General features: G+C 37.2%; 2 protein-coding genes across 4 annotated transcripts in view; both read right to left on the bottom strand.

Annotated features, from left to right (window-relative positions):
- Positions 1–170: 170 nt before the first annotated feature.
- Positions 171–2,484, bottom strand: foxg1a (forkhead box G1a). The gene has a single exon (XM_053510240.1). It carries the CDS (start codon positions 2,298–2,300, stop codon positions 1,080–1,082), a length of 1,221 nt encoding a protein of 406 aa, XP_053366215.1. The 5' UTR covers positions 2,301–2,484; the 3' UTR covers positions 171–1,079.
- A 4,885-nt stretch (positions 2,485–7,369) lies between these two features.
- sptbn5 (spectrin, beta, non-erythrocytic 5) overlaps positions 7,370–25,196 on the bottom strand; it is a 48,316-nt gene continuing 30,489 nt past the window's right edge. For 2 of the 3 annotated variants that reach the window (XM_053509480.1, XM_053509479.1), the window contains exons 45-71: positions 25,055–25,176; positions 24,812–24,974; positions 24,112–24,300; positions 23,937–24,014; positions 23,669–23,841; positions 23,497–23,587; positions 23,178–23,324; positions 22,935–23,072; positions 22,042–22,298; positions 21,758–21,944; positions 20,959–21,171; positions 20,272–20,468; positions 19,543–19,747; positions 19,165–19,341; positions 18,546–18,701; positions 18,231–18,448; positions 17,959–18,148; positions 17,596–17,772; positions 17,356–17,463; positions 14,203–15,033; positions 14,065–14,130; positions 13,851–13,934; positions 13,536–13,627; positions 12,877–12,990; positions 12,670–12,755; positions 12,485–12,583; positions 7,563–9,874 (exon numbers count right to left, since the gene is read on the bottom strand). In XM_053509480.1, coding sequence (XP_053365455.1) covers positions 9,741–9,874; positions 12,485–12,583; positions 12,670–12,755; positions 12,877–12,990; positions 13,536–13,627; positions 13,851–13,934; positions 14,065–14,130; positions 14,203–15,033; positions 17,356–17,463; positions 17,596–17,772; positions 17,959–18,148; positions 18,231–18,448; positions 18,546–18,701; positions 19,165–19,341; positions 19,543–19,747; positions 20,272–20,468; positions 20,959–21,171; positions 21,758–21,944; positions 22,042–22,298; positions 22,935–23,072; positions 23,178–23,324; positions 23,497–23,587; positions 23,669–23,841; positions 23,937–24,014; positions 24,112–24,300; positions 24,812–24,974; positions 25,055–25,176 — 4,692 coding nt within the window. In that variant the 3' untranslated portion in view covers positions 7,563–9,740. Of the gene's footprint in view, positions 9,875–12,484; positions 12,584–12,669; positions 12,756–12,876; positions 12,991–13,535; positions 13,628–13,850; positions 13,935–14,064; positions 14,131–14,202; positions 15,034–17,355; positions 17,464–17,595; positions 17,773–17,958; positions 18,149–18,230; positions 18,449–18,545; positions 18,702–19,164; positions 19,342–19,542; positions 19,748–20,271; positions 20,469–20,958; positions 21,172–21,757; positions 21,945–22,041; positions 22,299–22,934; positions 23,073–23,177; positions 23,325–23,496; positions 23,588–23,668; positions 23,842–23,936; positions 24,015–24,111; positions 24,301–24,811; positions 24,975–25,054; positions 25,177–25,196 lie in introns of all 3 variants that reach the window. The other variant, XM_053509481.1, reaches the window with a different exon arrangement.

Here is a 25,196-nt window from a genome sequence, read left to right as displayed (position 1 = left end):
GAGAAAGCATAACTGCCTCCGCATACCCGCAAACTGTCGCTTAAATATGGGTTTAGACAGCAAACACGATTGAACCCAATATACATTTTACCTGCAAAAAGGACAAAATGATCGCGATATATGGACGAAACCTATTTCTTTTATTTTGTTAGATTTAACAGTTTAAGCGACAAACACGGGCATATAGACCACAAAATCACAACCATGGAATTTAAAGACGACATAAACATTCACTTAATATTTTATGAGGCATTTACTCAACACGGTTACACTTCGCAAAGTAACCTATAATTACAACAGGAATTGACATTTCACTAATTACAAAAAGCATGAGACTTGGTGGTGACCACATACATTAGCCTAAAAAATATGCAAAACACAAGCTAAAAGCATTCATTCAATCTGCTCCCTTTAAAACTGTCCTTCAGATAGTGAATACTGAAAAAAATTATTTCGATACCCATTCTTTGGTCTTTAAAGAAACTGTAATTTAAAAATATGTATAAAAGAACGCACTATAAATGCATTTATTTCATTAACAAGAGCCTATGAAATGGACAAAATAACAAGGAGCCATGGATTCGAACGGGTATTCTGCACTTAGAGCACATTTATTTAAAAAGAAAATAAGTGTTAATTTTGTAAAATCATATTCCACCAGTGTGCCCATGATACGTGTAATACTGCAAACATGAAGACTGGTGGTTGTTGCGATGGTATTAGATATTTTAACATTTAAAATTAAACAAATCTGCAACCACTATTTAAATACACATTCTAATGTAATTTTACTGCCTTTCCAAATAAAAAAAAAATCGACGCTTTACCCTCTTAAAAAACAATCTTGTCACATTGCACGTTGCTGACAGTGGAATAATAAACAGTTTCGCGACACCCGACTTTTTCGTGTGTACAGAAATAAAGGAGAAGAATAATACAAAATACCTGGAGTTCGGCCGCTTGCATTTTTCCTTTCCCCTCTCAGTCTTTTTTCTTTAAAGTATATATTTATATATATATTACAGTGTAAATGGGCGTGTAAAATGTTCACTTACAGTCTTCATCCTTTGGGATGACAGTTAGTGTATAAGAGGATTGGACGTAGAGCCTTGGTTCTGATGTGTGAAGTAATCAGAGAGTCCGGCGGAAAGTCCCGAAGAGAAGCTCGGTAGTGTAGGCCTTAATGACTCGCACGGGAGAGACGCAGCCGCCTGCGGCGACGAAGAAGAAGCTGAGCGTGAGCTCATCGACGTGCTGCCCTGCGAGCTCATGGAAGGGTGCGGCACATGGGGAAAGAAATAGCCGGTCTGTCCCGCCAGGAGGTTTACTGAGCACGGGTTGAGCGAATACGTCCCTGAGCAGGGCACCGAGAGGCCGCAGGGCACAGATGCGGCCAGTGCTGCCGCTGTCAAGTGGTGTGTGGCGTACGGGATCTCTCCGTTTACCAGTCTGTCTACGCTCAGACCATTAGATGCCGGGAACGAGTGGTTGTTGCTCAAACCGTTCTGCGTCAGCATGGTGCTATAGGACATCGGGTGACTTGGGTAGGCCGAGGAAGTGCCGTTGTAGGTCAGGGCGCCGCTTGCCCTGGGATGGTGCAGGGAAAGAAATGGCGACATGGGCCAGTATAGAGAGCCTGCTCTATCCATAAACGTGAGACCGGTGGAAGTGAGCCGCGCGCCGCGTTTGAACGCTAACTTGGCCCGCGACGTGGTCGATCTCCGCCGAAGTTTTCCCGTCGTGCCGCCGATGAACACGTCGTCGCTTGAAGGGTCCAGCATCCAGTAGTTTCCTTTACCCGGGTCATCGTAATGCCGCGGAACTTTGACAAAGCATTTGTTCAAACTTAGGTTGTGTCTGATGGAGTTTTGCCAGCCTTGCTTGTTTTCCCGGTAGTACGGAAAATTTTTCATGATGAACTCGTAAATGCCGTTTAGAGTTAATCGCTTCTCCGGACTTTGCCTGATGGCCATCATGATTAAGGCATTATAGCTAAAAGGAGGTTTCTCGTACTTGCCGTTTTTCTTTTCGCCGTCTTTTCCTCCCTCGCCCTCTTTGGAGTCTTTTTTATCCTCCTGTTTTTCTTTATCGTCCGTGCAAGTTGGTTCAGGGTTGTCACTTTTAGCGCAAGTGTTCTCCGACTTCGCCTCCTGTGCTATAGGTAAAGGGATTTTCTCTTCTTCTTCTGGGATTGTCCTGTGGTGGTTGTCACTCTGGACGGCTTCAGGCACCAGGCTGTTTATACTAAACGATGATTTGGGAATCATTTTCACTTCCTTCCGTTCTCCCATATCCAACATCACACGTAAAGGTAGAAATAGCAGCCAGCAGCAGCAGCAGGAGTAGCAGCACAGTTAGATATCTTAATCTCCAAGGCCGACCGGTAAAGTCCTTTGATTAAAAAAGAAAAAAAAACACCACAACAGCTATTTCATGTTCCTTCCAAACGCATCGATAAGAGACGGCTAGCTACAATTAATTACGGTGCCACAGACACTAAGCTGTAAAAAAATTGCTTGAACCTTTACAGTCTGCAGCCAACCACAGCACCATAAGTATTAAAGCGTCCTCCTTGGCTGCAGCCAATCAGCGTGCAGCTCTTAACGGCCGCTCGAGCGCGTAAGGATACACACGGAAACTCGCGCGCACAGTCAACAGCGAGCTCGAGTTTCTGCACCAAACCCCTACCACGAAAAACACACCACATAACCTCGATCCGTTCCGCAGCTTTAGATAATTTTAGAGTGCTGTTTCAACACACCCGCACGCCCTCACGTTTGTTTCCATGCCGCGCGTGCGTGTGGGGGTGGACACAGAGGTACTACTTCCTGTACCGGACATTATTTTTTAATACAGCGCGTGCATGTACCTCCCTGCAGAAGCACAAATCATAGTTTCACTTCGCGAATCTGATCGTATTTTCCCTTTATTTTTAGGCTACTTTATCCGGGAGACATCATATCATTGCACCTCAGCTTCAATTTCCTTTACTGAAAAATTCACACGTTTTGACGCATGTCTTGTGTTTATCATCAGCAGCACGTCGTTACATTTAGTACAGCCTACGCATCGATTTTGCCTCTGTTTGACAAGAGTGCGTGTTTACACTAAACAATAGTGCGTGCTGTTTTATACAATATCCTGCATGATTTCCAAGTAATAACAGTACACCTACTAAATCAGCCTAAATCTAGGATCACAGAAATTGTCAGCAACAATAATTATGCAGGCGGCTAACATAAAAGTATGTTAACAAGAAACCTGGGGCAAAGTGACGTTTCATTCTATAGGCCACAATTTATCGGATGTCTATCCGTTGATGTTGTGTAATTTTTCTGATGTGTGAAAATGCAACTGTTGGGCTTTAGATTTGAAATTTCAGCACTAAAATCCAACCTATGTAACTAACCTAACTAATAATGTCTAAAAAATTTCAAAAAAGAAAATGTACGTACAAAACCAGGAAAGCCAAATTGAACGATGTGTAAACATTTTGCGTGTATTTTTTGTGATTATAAAATAAATACTTAAAAGTGCCTTTTTTTTTTTACAAATTTTATTTAATCACATCTTTATTTCTCGTCAGATTAATAAAAAACGAACCTATTGAAAAATTTATTTCTTTTTTCTAACCTCTGTCCGCTCACAAATATTAATGTATCAACATTAAATTAAATTAAGAGTGTAATTTCTCTATTAATGTATTTTAGTAAAATAGACAAAATATGAATATGTAAAGGCTTTTTTTTGTACACAAATCCTTTCACACAGATTTCTGTCCAAAATGTCTAGTCTAAATCCCAACAGTTGAGTTTCAATACATCATCAATATAGACTATGAAGTTCTCTTTATATGAAGACTTGACAAACAAACAAACAAACTAAAAATCAGGTTAATTCTTGTAAATCTAACTGGCTTTTAAAGTCATCATCCATTGGTTTTAATTAAATTCCAGTCAAATGTATGTGTTGCGTTACAGATAGGCATGGTGTTTCACTGGCTCACACACGCGCGCGCGCGCACACACACACACACACACACACACACACGCATTCTCTATGGTCCAACAAATTGTCCACACACATGCACGCAAATAAACAAAAGACAAACGCCCGGATGTAGCTTACAGCTATATTAAGAGCTAGTGTGCTTTTCCAAAAAAAAAAATATATATATGTATTAGGTATTGGTTGAAAAGAAGAAGAAGATGATTATTATTATTAATATTAATATTAATAAAAAGAGAAAGCACAATTTCTGTGATTTATCACCAACATCATCATAATCGTGATCGTCATCACTATAATTTTCTTCTTCTTTCTCTAGTAGTAGTATTTGTACTATTATTGGTGTTGTTGTAATTGTTATATACTGGGTCAGGAGTTGTGTACAAAGAAGAAATATGCCCTCATGTCATTTCCACAAATTAATAGACAGCGTAATTATCTCTCGATACTTTCACTTTAGAATTTTGTATACTGTAGATGTAAAACGACTTTTCCGTTCTGTTTTTTCAGCAGCACTCGGAACATAATCAGAATATTCAAAACAGATGGACATAATCCCTCTTTCAAATTTAAAAACAAATCAGTGAAAGCATGGGTGTTTATGACTGCGCCCACATGTTGCTTTACATATGGACATGTCATATTTGACTCAGAAAGAACATTTAGTAAAAGCTTATTTGTTGTTTTTTGTTGGCATTCAGGATGTGTTTCCTATAAAGCACATTTATTTTATTTATATCTATATTTATTTTACCTCTTATTGTCTCCAAATAAGAATTATCTATTGCTGACTAGAAACGAGTAGTAATGTAAGAAAAAGTCTAACATCTACCTGACTTTTTATCAGTTCACTTTTCCTAATTTAGAGGTTGTGTTTTCTCATTATCAGCCGCAGTTTTGACCACAATTAGGGGATTTGATGATTTGATTATATTTAGTAAAATATTATACGTAAAATTATTAATATCTAGACCAACCCATCGCGTTTATGCTGCATATTATAAAGTCGTTCATATTGCTACTAACGAACGAGCGCAAACACACAGACACACAAACATACAACAATAATAAAAATAAATTATTATTATTACATATATAATACCGTTAATTATATATGTAATAATATAAGTAATAATAATAATAATAATAATAATAATAATAATAATAATAATAATAGTTAAATAGTTAATTTTTGTTATATTTGTGTATCATTGTGCAAAGAATTTGCGTGGTATTTTAGAGAAAACACTTGTTTACTGTCAAGCTAAATAGTTTACAGTTGTTGAGACGAACTCGAAAAATCTACCACATAACCGTATTAAATAAAGAAAGTCGCCATCTTTATGAACCTACTCTGAGTCGATGAGGTGATAACAGCTCTATGAGAGTGTAGAGAATGCGCAAAGCCGGATTTACGATTTAAATGTGGTAAGGGCTCCCCCTAGCGGTCACAGAGGGATTCCATGTCTGATGTTTAACGTGTAACCGTATAAGAAATTATTTAGTGTACGTAGGGGACTTCATTAAAATACGCCTTAAAAAACAAATCAGATTTGCCATTCGAGACTCAAGTAGTGTTAAATGCATTTTTTAAAATCCCGACTACAGCAAATACATAACAGGAAATACTGCCTAAAAGTTATATAAGTTTAAGTGCAAGTAGTGTAAAAATACAAAGTGTAACTATCGTGTATATATTTTCTGGGCTATATTAAGGCTTGAATGTACACAAATTCGTTCAAAATAATTTGTAACCATAAAAATATGGTTTCTGGTTACTGTGCTGATTTAATATCTAATGGGAAAGCTAAAGGGACTGAACAACATTAGACTTTTTTTGTAACTGTTCGAGAAACGAGCTTTCCCCAATGAGAAAGGCTTCCATTTTGAGTCAGCTTCCTCTCAAGGTTATCTCAGGGAATTTTCCCGTGCTACAGTCACCCCGATTTGTTCATCAGGGATAAATGATAACTAAATGATAGTTATATTTTATACTTCTTGTAACATTTGTCTAATTTATAACTATATTTTTTCCCCGTAAAGCTGATTTACGGAACAATATCTATTGTTAAAAGCGCTATACAAATAAAAAATATGTCGAATTGAATTTAATAAAAAATCAGTTTTTTTCGATCCGTTTAAAATTACATTCAGTCCAAAAGTCAAATTTTATTTACAACAACAACAACAACAACAACAATAATAATAATAATAATAAGCAGCAGCAGCAGCAACATCGACAGAAGGGGGCTATTAGGCAATATTAGTAGTAATAGTAATGGTTTTCAATTAGATTGTTCTTATCTTGATTTGTGTAGTGAAAAGGTTAACGATACAACCTATCTACACTAATGCGGATGGAATGTACATATAATGACTCGTTGAATTTGTTTTTATTATTAGTTTGTTGAATAATAATAATAATAATTATTATTATTATTATTATTATTATTATTATTATTATTTAAAGAGTAATAGATCATCAGTCTCGTAATATCATTCAAAATACAGAGGTTTATAAAAGAAGAAACATCGGCACAATGTAACTGCTATAACAGTTTCGTGAGAAATGCATTGTGAACAATATCCGAAGATAAATCTGCAAAAAGCGAAGAGATTTTAAAGGCCATAAGTAGAGGCAGTTGCTTTTGGTTTAAATATAACCTCAGCAGATGTAGCCTAAATGATCTGTGTTTCTCTCACTTGATTTGTAATGGGCTAAATCTTTACAACAGATACAAACGAGTCTCTACACCGAATTAAAAGCATTGGGGTTAAATTGCGGGTTGGATCGTCTTTGGCACCATCTTGTGTTAGAGCTATTTCATTACCTGAGAATCCTGGAAAACTTTTCACGCATTTTGCGTACTCAATTTTGTATGCTGAATAATTCTAATAAAATATCTTTAAATTGAATTATTTGTCGCATGTGCAATTGTACAATACATTTAACTTTAGGTCACTGGTACACAGTCCATGTTCTGGAGAAGATGAGAGCAGGTACAATTGTATATTTTAAAAGCAACACTTTACGGTATATAATTCCATATAACATCACACAAATGTGTTCTGACCCCTTTCCCTGAAAACCACCAATAACCTTTTTATCAATTTGAGCTATAGTAGCTATTTTATTTGATCAGACTACTTAGACTCCCCTTGTGCATCAGTTAGCTATGGCTGTCCATAAGCCTGTCATCAGTTCACTAATTTTCCTCGCTTGCACTACTTTTGGTACATCCTGACCACTGCAGGCCAGGAACATCCCACAAGAGCTGCAGTTTCGGAGATGCTCTTCGCCCAGTTACAACTAGAGTTACAATTATGAAAATTACAGTGGCACCTGGAAGTGGATGAAATATATTAGGCAGCAAGTGAACAATTTGTCCCAGAAGTTGATGTGTTGAAAGCAGAAAAAATGGGCAAGCATGAGATACTGTACGATTTAATTTGACGATCATATTGAATTGTGATGGCAGGCGCCTAGATCAGAGCAACTCTAAAACTGGGCTTCTACATACTTAAGAACTATTAACCATTTACCTAGTTGAAATATCAAATTCAAATTTTATTTGTCACATACACAGTCATACACAGTACGATATGCAGTGAAATGCTTATATATATAACTTCAATAACTGAAATAACTGAAATAACTTCAGGTTGTCTCTGTTCAATGGCAAATATATTTAATTGATTATATAAATTTATCTTAACCATCTTTATGAGCTGCCACACTTGACAGACGAAGACCCTCTTCGTAAAATTGGGGTTGTGAAATTATACCACAACCAGCTTGAAAACAAAATAGCATGCTTAAATTTAGGAAAAACGTGATTTTTTCCCCTCCAAATATCTCAAGCATGAGTAGATTTTTGTAGTTCATTTGCTTTTTTTTTTAGATGGGCACATTTGTATATTAGTGCAATAAATTCACAATTGCATTTAGAGAAAACAAACATTTTAAATGGTGCAGGTTCCCTCTTATCTCCCTGTCCTGCACATTGTAGTGTTAAAAAAGAGTGTTAATTAGCTGATAGTTAAAAGATCTTTTTTTTTTTTAGAGGGCTGGGCAAATATTAAAAATTGTACAACCTCTGGCAAAATTATGGAATCACCACATTGAGAGGGTGTTCACTCAGGTTTTTTTTTTTTTTTCATTTTGTGACAAATAAACAGATCACATATGTGGCACAAAGTGTTTTATTTAATAGGTGAATATTCTGCCTTCATGAATCATTCCAAAAGAAAAATTGAGTTACGGAGTATCGAGAGAAGAAATAAAGAGTCATATTGTAATTTTCATTTCTAAAACAAATATTAAGTCAGAAGTGCCGGAGTGCTTAAGATATCACAGCCTGCTGATTACCAACTTAACAACCCAACCTCAGGTGTGATATTGCTTTTATACAACAGTTCTACAAACACGATTTATCAATGGATTATGATTTGTTTATTTAAACAGTTATTTTGCTCCGCCAAATCCATATCGTTTTATGACTGACAAGCTGGTGACTGACAATCAACAGTGTATTTAACAGGAAAAAAGGGGTTTAAAATTTGTTCTTGTATGATGTAGCCAAAAGGTGAGGAGAATAAACCATGGTGGTGGTTGACAGTTTTGTAAATGGAAAGCTAGCATGCTAGGGTGTACGATAACTTGTTCAAAAAGTAGGGCCCTTGGGTCAGCCTAGTGTTAGAAGCTAGTTATCTTTTTAGTTCTGCTGTACTTTGACTATAATGATCTACATGCTGACAACATCAATGTAATTATCGATTGTAGGACAACTAGGATGTAGAGTGATACATATAAACAGTGGTGTTACCATGCATTATCACCACTCATGGAAGGCCTCTCACCCAATCAGATTGCTCACTCTAAACTAGCTTTTAGGAGTGAAACAGTTAGGAATGAAAGCTTTGTTAAGTATACAATGTTTGCACAACATCCAAATAACATAATGTCCTGTTTAACAGAGTGTATTGGTTATGTTAAATGATGCATAAATATGCTTTATTAATTCCATAAATTAATGCCATTAATGGTTCATAACTGCAATTTCAGCAACAAAGTGTTCTTGGCTTCAATATTCTCCAAAAATCAATTAAATGCATTTAATTCGCTTCCGGCAGCTGGTAGTTTTGCTTCCCTGAGCATGTGACAGAAGGAAGCTATGCAGTTGGCATTTCAGAATGCATCATGTTTTGGTGGGTAGTGCATCCACTCTATGTTATGTATTGCCTAAAAGTTCAAAGCTAGGGAACTTTTATTTTAGAGCTAGTGGTTAATTTGTTAGAATTAGTAAAACTCAGAAAATGCAATTTATCACATTTTGCTCTCAAACTGTTAAGGTCTTTTTGTAGGCCTCCGTGATTGCAGAATGCATGTGGAATGTACATGATGTAAAAGCATCTGTTCTTGGCAAGTATCAAGACTCCATTACTCAATATCGATCAAAATTAACAACTGGCATCCATACATTTATTGTGTCATTAACCTTGAAGGGGGAAAAAAAAAATTTATACACAGCATTGATTACAAATGATCTGAAATCCAGTTTTGTGAAATTAAATGTTTAGTAAGCGTTACTTAATAATCAAGGTGCAGGATGCACATAAAACAAAATTTCTGTATAGTTGTTTATCAAGACTTAGCAATCACTATGTGTCTCCTCTGAGCCAGCGTGTAGATGACTTTAATTGGCAAATACAATCTTACCAAGCAGTATAAATTATATTTTGAAAATCTTTTTGAAGACACTTTTGTTTTTAGACTTTTCTTTGCCTTCGCTCTCCTGCTGGTTTTGTGGGGGAAGAGGAGGAGGGAAGGAGGGGGGTTGATTCTTCCTCAGACCTCTCAAAGTCCCTAGAATGAACAAAGAAAACAGCACTCATTAGTCTAACTAGAACTTTATTACAGTTTCCTATAGCTTAGATGGGTTTGACTCTTTAGGTATTTTTGCCAAGGAAACATTTTGAAAGACTCAGATAATCCAAAGTGTAGGGTCCAGTCATGAAACAGCTGAAATTGTGTTCTTTGCTTCAGCTTATACTTTCTTCTTAAAAATTTATCACATGGTTAATTTGGCCTTTATATGCATGTAGCTTAATTAGACTTTACATATGCTGCATGCAAGAAGAAAAAGGAAAGAATGACAGCTGCAGCCTATCCCAGGAGACATATGGCACAATGTTTTTGGACCATAGCAGGAAACCAGAGTACCTGGAGAAAACCCACCATGCATGAGGAGAAGATAAAAACCCAGGGTGGAACTGAGCTTGGACCATGGAGGTTCATGGCGAAAATGCTAAACATTAAGCCACGATGCCACCTTAGAAAAAAATCCCTGGTAGACATCAATGGTGCATTATTAATCACACAAAAAATTTAATTGCTATAGGAACATGTGCAATTATATGATCGCAAAAGTCGTATAAATGTAAAAAAGCAGTTTTTTACATCTATACATTACCAGTTATATATATAAAAAAAAGCCTAATTCCATGGTTTTTCCTGATTTGTATTTCTTTCTACATTGTAAAACATAGCTGAAGGCATCAAATAATGCAATAATCTCCATTGCACAGTTGAAATTGAAATGTTTCTGTTATTTTATGCTCTGTAAAGTCTTCATAACAGCTCCAATCTGATTTGCTGTTAATTGGTGATTTCCGAGGCTGCTAACTCTAAATGAACTTCTCCTCTACAGCAGAGGTAAGTTTTGGTCTCGTTTTCCTGAGATGGTCTTCATGAGAGTCAGTTTCATCATGGAGTTTGGTGTGTTTCACAAATACACTTGACAATACTGTTCTTGCAAGGACTATTGCAGAACAGCTGACCTTTGTGTCTTAAAATAGCAACTGACTGTTGTTGATGTTCTTCTTCTTCTTACCTAATTACCTAATGCCATATGTTTTATTTCATAGTTCCAGTCTTAATCTAGAATGAAGAAAATAAATCCAAACTTGTGTCCATACCTTTGACTGGTACTGTACATACAGTAATATATTCATAGTCAGGAAAGCATGTAGAGTTTGTCAATTGTTCAAAGTAATTTTAAAATAGCATTTAAGGTGCGAAATACAGATTGGCAAACATCCTCTTAATTAGATCACTGTGCCATTATTTGCTGTTAGCCTAGATAAATGCATTCGAATACTAAATGGTACATTTAATTATTTAATATCATAGTTTTAATCACAATATTTGTCAAAATAATTGCAATGTAAAGTTTTCATTTTTTAATCATGCAACTCTAGTACATAAGAAAATAATTTTTCCTGGTAAGGAAAAACCCCTTTACAACATTTGTCCAAATCAAGAACACCCTCTAGAAAGACACATTTGTGTCAAAAACAATAATCAAGAGAAGGTTTTACCAGAGTTATTAATTCAAGTAAGTGCACTAAGGAAATCACTGTGGGCACTGGTCTCTCAGTGGTAGATTTCTTGCCTGCCATTTGAAAAGCCCGGGTTAAGTTCCCAGCCCAATGCCCATAGCCCAGCCACTGGATACAGTCCTAAACCCAGATGAAATGGGAAGGCTGTCCCAGGAAGGTCATCCGGCAAAAAATCTGTGCCAAGTTATGTGCGTATTGGATGGTCTGTTTCTGGTGACCCGTTTATGGGACCAGCCAAAAGACTAACAACAACTCTGAAAATAATTAGAAAGCCTAAAGAATTTGTACATTCTCGGACAACAGCTATCTATCTGCATGTCTTTGGACTGTGGGAGGAAACCTGAAAGAAACCTGAAAAAAAAACACCAAGCATAGGTAGAACATGCAAACTCCATGCATACAGACCCTGAAGTGGGAATTGAACCCAGATCCTGGAGGTGTAAGGTGACCAGAGAACTTGAAGCTAGGTTTAGAATTAGGATTATGCCTAAACTATATCGGCATGGGGCTAGATTCTCTTTAGACAGTAACCAAAGCAATCATAGTGAGGTCCCAACCACCTCACTATCATGATGCCCATATTGCTAATACAGTGCTATTCAAAAATATATATTTTTGTTTTTTTGTTTTTTAATTGTCTTACACTCAGTAGTCCAAATATTTTTGGCTCATTCAAGCCATCCCTTGTGGTTTGAATTCAGGCTGCTACCATCAGGGCCACAATGTAGAACAAACAGCTTTCAAAAACAGGTCATTTAATCTTGGCTCTATCAGTTAACGGTAAGTACTAGTTATAAATTGTGTTGATATTGATTTGGCCTGTGTTTTTCTGATGTTGCATGTTGCGGCTGCCTGTGAACTAAATTGTCCTTCTGGGGATAATAAAAGTTACCTTGACCCTTGAGTTGATCAATCTGTGTGTGAAATACGGATATCACTAAGACAAAAGCAATAATTTAAGAGATCTAAGAAAAACATTCTACTATGCATTTTTGGGGATCACATAGGGTGACTAATGTATGTCACAGGAGGAGAAGGTATGTCTGACATATGAAAGATCCATTTTTGAGCCCACCTGAGTCTTTGCCCTCTCCTCCATCTGGGTAGCGGTGTTTGTTGTAGTATGTGTGTGGGGGCTTAGGAGGTGGTTCCTTCTCAAAACTCTCTGTGAAATCTGTAGATGGTTTAAAACATCTGGTTAGAAAACACAGCTACACATAAATGCTTACAAAGGTCTTACAGGCTGTTTGAGTTCCTCACTTTTATCCAGCTCAATGGGGTAGACTTGTTTATCTGGTTCATCCAATAATTTTGTCATCTCTTTCTCTTTGTCTTCTGTGTTTATTCTGAAATAGTGCAAGAAAAAAACATATTAATAAAAGTAGTAAACAACTAGATATACAGATTACGCTGTACATGTACTGTATGTTCACCATACTAAATGTGGTACCATATTTGTTTGGTTACCTAATATTTTTTGAGAAGCCTCTCTGACCGGTGCAATTCTGCATCTCCTCCACCCACTTGTCCTGTTCCTCTTGAGAGGGTGCAGCAAACAGGTAGTGACTGCCATCACTCAGTCTTAACCAAAATGATCATAACTATTTTCAATTCAATTGTTTCCCCTTGTTCCTAATTATAATTGTTTATGGGAAACTATAATTTAAAGATATCCTTGTGTGACAGCAGTATCTAATCCTCAGAAAATGGGTATTAGTTAATAAAATGCAGTCTCAGAGCAAGAAAAGAAAGCAAGAAAAATCTCTTTTCTACGCTATTTTTTGTCAAAACCCATACCAACACTCTAGACGTCACCATTTGTCTTTCATTATCTAAATGCCTAACAAATCATAAAATGAATGGATCTGGCACAAAAGTCTACGACTTACTACCTGCTTTTGCAGCACATTATATTTATTGTTACAGACACTTTGTACTCAATAAGGTACCTTTTGTATAAGGCAAAATTTTGTTGGTTTGGTATATGCCGATTGGCCAAAAAAGGCGCACACTATATGATTTCATTTGATCGTCTTTATCTTAGCTTAAACCATGCAAATTGTGGTGGCTAATTCATGTGTAAAAATTATTCCCCATGAATCCTGAAATGGCCCAAGCATACGCACATCAGTTTGAAGGTGTAGTTCTTCCTTCTGTAGAAGGGATTATCTTTACAAATTGCTCCAACCATGTTGATAGGTGGCCATCGGGCGCAGTTCTGTAAAGCATGTCAAAGTTAACTATAAGAGCTAGCAAATTAACTAGACTACAAATACAGTAGTAGGATAGCTAAAATTTGGTTTGCCAGTTTATTGTTAAAAAAACGAATGATGGTGTTTTTATGTTAGCTATCATCCATATTGAGGAATTTTGTTGAGGGACAGCTTGGACTTAAATATTGAGTTTTGTATATGCCTTGTATGTGTGTTTACTTTTCATACCTCTCCAGCAGCATTTCTGTCATTAAACAAATTCAGTGTCTCTTCTTCCAGTAATGCATAGACAGTTTCCCAGTGGTCCATTCCCTGATTCAAATTCAGACACCACCAATATCCAATTAATAAAAACACCTGATATACTGTCAGACTATGTACTCAAGATGACCAATTTGGGGGATTTGGGGATTTATGTTTAAGCAAAATGTGCAGAGCTTACTTTAAATCCTCCTTGTTTTAGTTTAATATCCAGTGGTCCCTCCATCTTGACCAGGGCTTCTCTAACCTAAACAGCAAAAATCTTACATATGTATACCATAAATTAATAATGGTATAGAAGTAATTTAAGAAAGCATACCTTGTAACCTACAGTGAATGGCTCAGGAGCCTCCTCAGTTAAATCCTTTGCTTTCTCAGTGGATTTTCTCAGTGTGGGTGGTGAAGGTGGATAAGATTGTGGAGGTGATGGTGGTTGCAAGGTAGACAAAGATGGAGAAAAGTCAGTCACTGGTGAAACAGTGTTTCGTGGACTGGCTACAGGATAGTCAAACTGCATGGATGTACGAGGTTCCTCAATCTCTTTGTTTGATTCAAGAAGTAATGATTCAGAAGGCTCCACTATGTCTTCATTTGTTTCAAGATGTATATATGTGGGGCGTTCCTTAATCTCTTCTTTTGATTTATGAAATATTGATTTAGGATGGTCATCAATCACTTCATTTAAACCTGACAACCTGGGGGTCTCAGGAGAGAAGGATCTGTGGGATAGATTTATTTTTCTGGAGGTATTTACTTCATTTTCAGAACTTGTGCTGTGAACTAGATGGGGTCTATAAACAGTGCTTGGATGAGATGTGTTTTGTGATTGAGAAGAATCAGGGAAAATTTTGGCAGAGTGAGTACTGGTATCACTACTGTTGCTGTTGGTTCTCTTGAGCATAGATGCCACCCGAGGAACTGTAGAAGAACTTTCCCCCTTTCCACTGCTGTTTCTTCTCAGCAGTGATGATGCCAATAATATACCATCTTTCTTCTCACTGCTGTTTCTTCTTATGATATTTTTTTCGGCTACAGATGGCTGAGAACCTGAGACAAGGTAATCAGGAGTTCTCTTTAGGGAATTCACACGAAAAGGCTTCTTCCTGGAACCACTATCTTCTTCCTTAGTCCCTTGAAGTTTCTCCTCTTTCTGAGAGATGAGAATGTATACATTTGTTAGCATTTCCAAAAGAAGTTATATCTCAGCAAACTTAATTTAAAGTAATTATATATTATAAGATACAACTAAACTGTAAAATGATTATATATATTTGTCTAGCAGTTTCCAACATTTAAACTTGTAAAAGCATGCAATGCATGACACACAGTACAAACAAAATAAACTGATCTGCCATAAAATTAGGACCACCCGCCTAATATTGAGTAGGTCCACCCTTTTACCCTTGGCTGCCCTTCCTTGGAAGACTTTTGGTGGGTCCTGACCACCAGAGACCATGAACTTGCACAGGACCTGCTGTTTAGATACTGAGTCAAGTTCCTTTGACTCAGTATTGTAGACATCACAATTTGCCCTTGTCACAATAGCTACAATTACAATATCTCATTACAATCATGTCTGGAATTGTTTGCGATATAATAGGCAGCAAGTGAAGATTTTGTCCCTGAAACTGATGTATTAATTATTTGATGGACTTTGACAGAGAACATACTGTGATGGCTAGACAACAAGATCAAAGAAATGCCAAGACTGCCAAGTGGATCAAACACAATGCATGTGGACACATGCTGTTGGTGTGTGCAGAACATTTACATAGACACTAAATGGACATGTTCAGATGAGTATTGAAACACCAGGAGCTCAAGGTATTAAAAACGCAGGGGTATTTTAACTGGATAATTAAAAGGCACATTTAAATGTCTTCTTAAAACAAGTGCTGTTCAGTATGTTACACTACTAACCAGTCATTTGTGTGCAAAACACAATTTGGCTAAAGACAGGTTAACTACCATGCAAGAAATGAGGTTGCATACACATGGTATGGCTACACCCTAAGTGGTACTATATTATTTATAATAACTAACATTGCTCTGCTCAAAATTAGGAATAAGACTTGAATAACATGAATAATCGTGGAGAATTACACTACCTTGTATATGATAAATCCTATATGATGAATCTACGTTTCACAACATGCTGATATTATAGTGGTACACTTTGTTAAATAATCATTAAATTAGTTCTATTTAATTTTATTCTATATGTAAATACAGTGGAACCTTGGATTACGAGTATAATTCGCTCCGGAAGTGGGGTCGTATTCCAAAACACTCGTAAACCAAATGTAATTTTCTTATAAGGAATAATGGAAACTCAAATTATTTGTTCCACAGCCCCAAAAAACAAATACATAAAAATAATTAACACAAAATATAAAGTAAAAATAAAACCAATTAACCTGCACTTTACCTAAAAAAACGTAAAAATAAATCCAGACAGATAAGTGTTTCCATTTATAGGTGCAGGTGCTGTTTGTGTATAAATAGAAACACTTATCACACACGGGACACACACACACGGCTAAAGGCGAGAGAGAGAGAAAGAAAGTGTGAACCGGCACGGTGTCAAATTACACTATGGGAAAAATTGGATTTTTAACCTTCTATTGAGACTTTCTTTTGCTTTACACGCGCGCACACACATGTGTTATAAGAAACAGTACACGCGTGCTGTAAACACAATAAAAATATGTTTTACACACACACATGGTAACAGTTTCATAGTAAAGAGTACACGCATGCACGGATGTTGATTATACCAGTAAAAAATGAGCACCCACAATTCCGCAGCGCAAGAGAGAGAAAAACCGTTGGCTCAGTTATGATCACGTGACACTCGGCATCAAAACTTGAAGTGCATGCGTGGTACATGATATTCGGTGCGCATAAACCAAGACTTGCTTGAAAACTTATTGACAATAACGTCAAAATGTATTAAAAATCTTTGCTCATCTTGCAGAACACTCGCAAATCCGAGGTTTCACTGTATTAATTTTATTTGTGTCAGTCATCTTGTGCAGCCTGTTTATGTTTGATATTGTGGCTTCAATGCATCATCTCATGCCTGCTCAAAACCATTTAGTACAGGACATAATTCCTTCTTGGCACCGAAGCACAATGGATAGACTACACATGGATGAGTTTTACATGTTCTCCCTGTGTCCATGTGGAATCTCCAGGTTCCTCCCACCTCCCAAATAGTACAGTAGATAACAGTAGGTTAATTGGCTACTATTTTGCTGCTAGGAGTGTGTGGTGGTCTGTATGCATATAGCTTCGCAGACTGGTATCCCATCAAGGCTGTATTTCCATCTTACACCCAGCGTTTCTAAGATAGCGTCTGAATCCACAAAAACTCTAAAGCTGAATAAATAAAATGAATCATTCTATTCTTCTAGGCAGCAAATTTGAAATTATAACACAGTACACCTGATCAGGTTTTGTGGCTTTTTACCAGAGTTTTCCTGTTTTGTAAGGTGTTAAATCGGTCACTCTGAGCTTGGATCATTGCTTCTAGATCCTCTTGTTTTTTCATTAGTTCTAAAACATCTGAAACAGAGTCCTGAAAAACAAAGCAGTTGAGTTTTTTTTCTAATTAGATTTAACATTCATTTAGTCAGCAACAAAATCTTCCAGCAGTCTGATCCCTTACAAAAAAAATTGTGTTTAGCAATGTATATAGAAGCATCCTTACCCCATAGTCCTGGGTGGTGAGCACATTTTCATATGTGTTCAGCCAATGTTCAGCTTGCTCCAGTTCTCTCTGCAACTGTTGCAACTCCAGTTCCTTCTGATAGAGATCTCTTCTTTCAGCCCAGCCCTGCAGAACCAGGACTTCCAGATCCTGCAGCTCTGCTAGACGCTCCTCCAACTGTATCAACAGTTCAGTAAAACATATACACACATACATGAAAATAGGTCCATTTTAATAGGTCTGTAATAGTCGTCTGTCATGGTGCATTGTGTAAAAGAGACATTATTTGGGTTTTTACTATTCTTTCCAATGGTATTAATGCAATAGTTCTCTGTGTAATTTTTGTTATATTAATAACCACACCTCTTCATTCATGAAGTTTCCTTTTTGTATTAGACCTCTCCCTTCATTCTTCACCATTTCTGATTTGTCAAGTTGCTTTTCAATCTGGGTATGGTACTCCTCATGGCGTTTAATTAGCTGCGCCAAGTCTTTGACCTCACTTCTGAGTCCCTCCCCTATCACTAGAGAAAGTGACTCCCTAAGCCACGCCCTGTTGAAGTGAAAGTATTTGACAGATACAAAGTCATGCCATAACAATATAAAAATAAATAAATAAAAGGAGACTGACTTACATGAGTTCCCTCCAATCAGTAAGATATCTCTGCACAGCCATGACCTGCTGCAGTCTGTGTTTGCACTGTCTGGCTTTCTCCAGGAGGCTATCCCATTTATCCTCCAGCTCCTGAGTCCTCTCAGACAGACTTTCCCTCACCTGGGGACATCGTCTAACCAGAGCCCTGCCCTCTTCTTTTCTGCGCCGCATGTCCTCTTCTATTACCAGTAAATCCCTCTAGAGACAAGAAAGTGGATTATTTGCCCACATCACAATTTCACTGATACAGAACCTGGTATAGGGTATAGTTTTTCTTAGGTAACACTACTAGTACCTCAAGGCCTTCATGCTGTCGAATAAGAGCTTGAACACTGACCAGGTCATTTTCCCTGTCCTCTGAATCCAACATAATTTCCTTCTCACTTATCCAGCTCTTCAGCTCGTCCAAGTCATGGTCAAACTGGTGAACCTCACGTGCCGATTGTAAACCCTGTGGTCAATAATAAATTTTGAAAGGCAACTATATATATATATATATATATATAAGATTATTTTTAATTGTGAAGACTGTAGCCAATTGCTCTGCATAGGCCCTGATTACCTGGACTGAGATGCCATCAGAGCCTGAAGCCTCAGCAGCTGTGGCTTAATTCACAAACTACTCAGCTACAAGCTAATTCATGCTCTCAGTGTCAAAGAAAAATGTTACACACTGTAATATTTAATTTGCCCGCCTTTAGCTTTGATTACGGCATGCAATGTGGTGCTCAATTTATGTGTGAAAATGATTTATCATGTTTCCAGAATCAGTTTTAACAGTTTAAGTCTTGGAAAACAACAGTCAAAAAATCCATACCCTTTTACACATGACTTGCTTGCTAAATAAGGCCTGTACTCAAACAATTAATCAAAAAAAAAAAAAAAGGCCTTTCACAAATGAATTGGACAATTACCTCTGCTCGTGTTTCCATAGCCTTTTGTAATTCTTCCCATAAATTTAGTAGTGCTTTCTCTTTCTGCTCAGCTTCTGGCGACTTCACTTGCTGTTTCAGCTTTTGAACTGCATTTAGTTTGTTCTGACCCAGATTGTTGACTTCAACTGTGAAATCTGCAAATTTTTTCTGCAGGGTCTGGTGAAAATAATAATAATAATAATAATAATAATAATAATAATAATAAAAAGCATTTCAGAGAATCACTTGCAGGTGGGACTTCAGTCATTGTACTGAGATACACAAGTTTGTACAAGTGTGTATGTCATAAATTCAATTCCCTGGTGACAACTTTTGTGACATTTTATAAATTAAAATGTAAATCCTATGCAGAGGTACCTCCACATCTTCAAGATCCTGGCCAAAATCATTTGACTCTGCGAGGGTCTTGTGAGAAATAAACCAGCTTCTGAGGTCTCTGGTCTCTCTCTCAAACACATAGAAGTTGTACTGCTCCTCCAATGCTTCACGATAGTCTGAAGAAAGCTGCAGCAGATTTGCGTATTGCTTTTCCATGTTTGTGACACTCTTGCTCACCAAATGGCTGCAATTAAACATATTTAGCATGTTCATATTTTTAATAAAAACACCTTCACCCTCGGCTTTCTCATCAGGCACAATCTTATCATTTTGATTCATACACATTTCCATAATTTTCTTTTGATTCTGTAAAGCTGCTTTGTGGCAATGACCATTCTAAAAAGCATCATTTAATTTAATTTAATAAACTTATTTTGTGTTATAAATATAAATTCAATCAGTTTAGGTTGCTTAGGGAGATATACAGAGGAGGGGACCTGCTGTTGCATTAGTAAACCACACAACCACACAAGCCCTTATTAGGAATCGAACCCTTGACCATGGATATTGTATAGTATTGTATAGTATTGTGTCAAATAATTTTGACGGTACTGTAATATTGAAGTTTCTTAATTTTTTAATATTGCTGCGCAGTAAAATGCAACTCCAAACTAAGTTACTGTATTTGTTCAGTGCCATGGTGTTATAAAAAATAGGAAAATAACATTACAACAGGTTTAACCAGTCTAATCTAGGTAATGTCTGTACCTGTTGGGATGGCCACACTTCTCAATTTCAATCCCAGTATCCTGCAGGGACTTGACTTTCTCATGGTTGTTGACTAACTCCAGGTCCACTGCATCCAACCTTCTAAGGAGTGTCTCTGTGGCCTCCTCACTTTTCCCATAGTCTCTGGATTCTAGTATTGGTTTCAACTCCTTTATCCATAGCTCGATCTCTGAAACCTTTGGAAAAACACAGTGTCTAAGACAGCCTTAAATAAATATCTAACCGGAGCACCTGGAGTACCGGAGCACCTCTAACCGGAGCACCTGGGAAAGCCACCGAGCATGAACATGCAAACTCCATGTACACAGACCTGAGGCAGGAATCAAACCCAGGCAATGGAGGCGCTAGGCGTCAGTACTAACCACTAAGCCACCGTGCAACCAATATTTATTTTTAGCTGTTCAAATTTCCAAATTAAATTTTAAGACTTTGCAATGCAAGGTGTCATGAGTAAAATATCATTATTAATTATTATCTACAATAGTACAGTATTATGGATTAACTTTTTACAAATGAAACTTTATATTTTTACTTAATATTTAAAAATCTTATTGTAAGTTCCTCTTTAAATTGATAGTAATATCTAAACAAATAATTTTACGGATAATGAGACTAACTAAATGTTCCTGTATTAACAACATAACCTGAAAAAAACTGATTTCACACCTCTGACAAAAAGGTCTGGATTTTCAATGCTTCTCTCAGCAGGTGGCCTTTATTCTCAGATTCCTTCCTCAAAGTGTCAAAGAGCTCCTTTAGTTCAGCCAGTCTTGCACTGATCTCCTGGGAGGCAAAGTGCCTGCCCCTTACCAAGTTCTGTCCTGCTTCAAGTACTGCCTGCACCAACGGGGTATGGCCTGCAATTTCCTGCATCATCACCTGAGGAATACAACATTCCACACTCATAAATACACCATGTGTGTTTTATATCACTATTTTCTTTGTTCAAAACTTTTTAACCAAAGATAGCCACTAGAACTGATACAGGTCTACACAGGATATATTCAAAGCATCTTAAACATTATATGAAATTGTTGTCATTTAGTTTTCAGATATGTCAGGTAGAAAGTTATTGTTACTTTTATAAGAGGAAAATTTTGCCACTACTGGAATACTCTCAAAATAAGCATATTATTATTTTATTTATTTATATATATATATATATATAGTAATAACTGAAAATATATAGTAATATATAGTAACAACTGAAAATAACTAGAAACATATTACCTGGGCTGTGCTAAAAAAACGAATATGCCACTCTATACTGCACAATCCCCAGCCCTATATATGTTTTAAAAAACTATCATGACTAAAATGAGTTTTAACTGCTAATATATTTCTTGCAGTGAACACTAAGTCATGTAAGCACATCACATTTGCTGAATACATGTAATGTTTTTTTTAACTTCATAAATTCTTTTTTACCACAATTCTGTTAGCTTTAAGACAGTTAAATACTGACCTGATACTTCGTGACCATTGCTTGTGTGCTTTCGAGTGAAGTACCATAATCCTTTAAAGTTGTTGCCTGTAGCTTGTCCTGAATCCATACCATTTCATCTTCGATGTCCCGGTAGAACTGGAACAGTAGCTGCCATGATTCCAGAGTATCTCTACGAGCCTGGAGAGGTCCAGACAGACCATTATACCTGAGGAACAAAGCAAGCAATTGATATTTTTGTTTGGTTCTGCATTTTTTTAATCTTAGAAATAAAGCTAAAGGAAATGCAGAAAGCAGTAAGGTACCTGTTGGCCATACGCCAAACATGTTCCTGGATTTCCCTAGCCTGAAAATTGCCTTGGGAGCTGAGATCTTTGGCTGTGTCCACCAGATTTTGGACTTTTTCTAGATGTCCATCCACCACTTCCTCCACTCCTTGTAGAGCCTTAAGTAGTCTGTTGACGGAGGACAGGTCCTCCCCACAGTCTGTCTGACTCAATTCAGCTTCAACTGAATTTAACCATTCCTCAACATCATCCAAAGAGCGTAGGAATTGCAATGCCTGAAGGATAAGGGATATGGTACAGAAAGAGGATATGATAGTAATATAATATATGTTTTTAAAAATAAATGGTCAAATTCATATTGAGACCTGTCCTTTACACCATATGCACGCCTTCCGCAAACTACTGCCATAAACAGTACTTTAGGTGAAAGTGAACAGTTATATAAGATGTCCCTGATATGTACAAATTGAGGTCCATGAACCCACACTGAGATGAACTGGAATCTTCCAACATATTTCATCTGTGTCTGAGCTCATTCACAACCACGTTCCAAAATCTAGTGTAATGAGACACATCTGGCTGTGACTGTGTCCACAAACATTGATCCATGTAAGAATCACATTACATTTTAGACAAACAAGAAGCCTTGAAGCTTAAGACTCTCTTTATAATTAAACAAAGGACAGATTTTGTAGGCTTAAATGATTCTTTGTTTTGGCACATGCAGTACTTGTACACCAAATGTTAAGTTTTAAACAGTTGCTCCCTGTATCATTGCGCATAAGTATTTACTCATTTGAGGATATAATATTGACTCATATCTGTGGTGTAGATCATTTCTTTTGAGTAGCGCATATCTTTTTTCTCCTGGTGATGACACAAGCTGTCCTATTTCTATTTTTGTTCTGTACCTGATATGCTTCCTGTAAACGTGATTTCTTCTCCTTGCAGTTGATCAAGAGCTGCTCCCAGCCATCACTGAGATCCATTAGTCTGGGTTTTATTTTGTCCTTGGCAGGATGACCAGCAGCTTGCATCTTCTCTCCTTCCTGGCATTTAAACATAATCTCCATGATACTGATACTGAGGGCATTTTAGCATTCTGCAGTTTGCTTTACATCAGTTTAATAGAAAAAAATCTGAATAACTTCTACCTTTGTTAAGGCTTCTATACGGTTGTGATTAGCGAGGATCTCAGCCTCAAAGCTCTGGTGTTTCAGTATCTTGGCCTGCAAATTGATGGGATCTCTCCAGCTCTCATCCTGAGCCACTGATTTCTTCTCATTCAACCAGGAGCACACCTCAATAATAAATAGAAAATTCAGGCTATGTTGACATTAACAAAAATAAGAGTGATTTTAAAAGATTTAAAAGTGAAACCTTTATCAGATAGTAATTCTATCTATACACTAATACAAAAATATGGAAAGATTAAATAGTTATGATGTCTACAGGCAAAGAAAACGCTTATACCTCATAACTATCTTCTAAAAATTTTTGTAGCTGAACAGATTGCTCCAAAGCCTTTTTCCGGGCTTTACTCATCTCCAACAATCGCTCCTTTCTGGAAGAAAAACACTTGATGCCATACTGAACCATTAATCGAGATGTTTTAGAGAGAGATAGAGTGAGATTTGCAACTCACCTCAGCTGAATCGCTTTGCTCCTCTTTGTGATGTTGTCCGAGTCATAATGTTTTTTCCGGTTCAGTTGTTGAGCATATCTTTCCACTTCTTCCACCTGGTATAACTGAGCTTCTAGAGAGTTCTCAAACAAAGCATGCTTCCTCTGCAGAGCCTCCACTTCTGACAAAGAACTCTACAATTATGAATGTAGAAGAATGAAGAGTTAATAGTTATCCTGAATCCTAAAAAGTAGTGTTGCAAATGAACAAATTCACTAATGTCACTTACCCCAACGTCTGCATTAGCAAGAAAAGCTTCTCTGTTGCTCAACAAGCTCTCACTTTCATCCAAATTATCAAGGAATATCTACAATCAGTCAATCATGATGTCATTTTAATTTTTTTACTGGGAGAAGCATGCAGCATGAACAAATGTGAAATCTACATTACATTTTGTATAATACCTGAAGCTCCAGAGCTTGATCCAGTGTTGTCTTCCTTTCTTCCCATGCTTGAATGAGACTGACCTTAGCATCTTCAAGTTTAGTCAGAGCTTTTTTTATCTCTGTTCTTTCACTATGGCCAGATGTCACTAGGTTCTGTCCAAAACTCTTCACCGAATCAATGCGCTCACCACGTGCATCTATTTCTGCCTACACCCATAAAAGCCATTTTTGTATTAATAAATGGTTAGTATGATTTCTACTTTCATAATACCAAAACACGTATTAAATCAGTTGTGCATTCAAAATATTTTTTTGTTTCTCTGTTTTCCTAAATATTTACTCACTTACTTATCGTCTATACCGCGTTATCCTATATTCAGGGTCACGGGGGGCCTGGAGCCTATCCCAGGAGGCTTACGGCACGAGGCAGGGGTACACCCTGGACAGGGTGCCAATGGATCACATGGCACACACACTTAGTCACACACTACGGGCAATTTGGGAACGCCAAGCAACCTAACCTGCATATATTTGGACTATGGGAGGAAACCCACCAAGCACGGGGAGAACATGCAAACTCCATGCACACACAGACGGGAATCTAACCCGGACCCTGGAGGTGAAAGGCGACAGTACTAACCACTACAACACTGTGCTGCCTTAGTTAATACTGTATATTCCAAATCATCCAGTATATAAATAAGTTTGGGGCCTTTACTTTCCAATCCTGGTGCTCCACGATAAGGCTTTCTGCTTCAGCTTTATTCTTTGGCAAGCTCTTCTTTCCCATTTCCGCAGTCTGCTTCAGTGTCCAGTCCAGCAAAAGACGTTGGTTTGCTTTAAACAGCTGGAGCTGGTGTGACTCCTGCAAACGTTCTTTCCTATAATGACATTAAAATAAATCCAGTTTAGTTTTGTTTCAGTAAAGTTGCGTCCAAAATGCTGCAACATTTCAGGTCACCTTAGTTTCATTTCCTTGTCCAGCTTCATCAAAGTGCTGTTGATTTCTTGCTGCTTTTTATTCAGCTTGTCAGAGAGGTCACGGTAAGTCCTCAATCGATTTTTGGTCTCTTTCTCCAGGACCTGATTAATTTAAAAAATAA

The sequence above is a fragment of the Clarias gariepinus genome, chromosome 13, assembly GCF_024256425.1.
Source record: "Clarias gariepinus isolate MV-2021 ecotype Netherlands chromosome 13, CGAR_prim_01v2, whole genome shotgun sequence".
NCBI lineage: Eukaryota > Metazoa > Chordata > Actinopteri > Siluriformes > Clariidae > Clarias > Clarias gariepinus.
The sequence above is the reverse complement of the archived record's forward strand: the minus strand, read 5'-3'. Positions and strand labels throughout refer to the sequence as shown.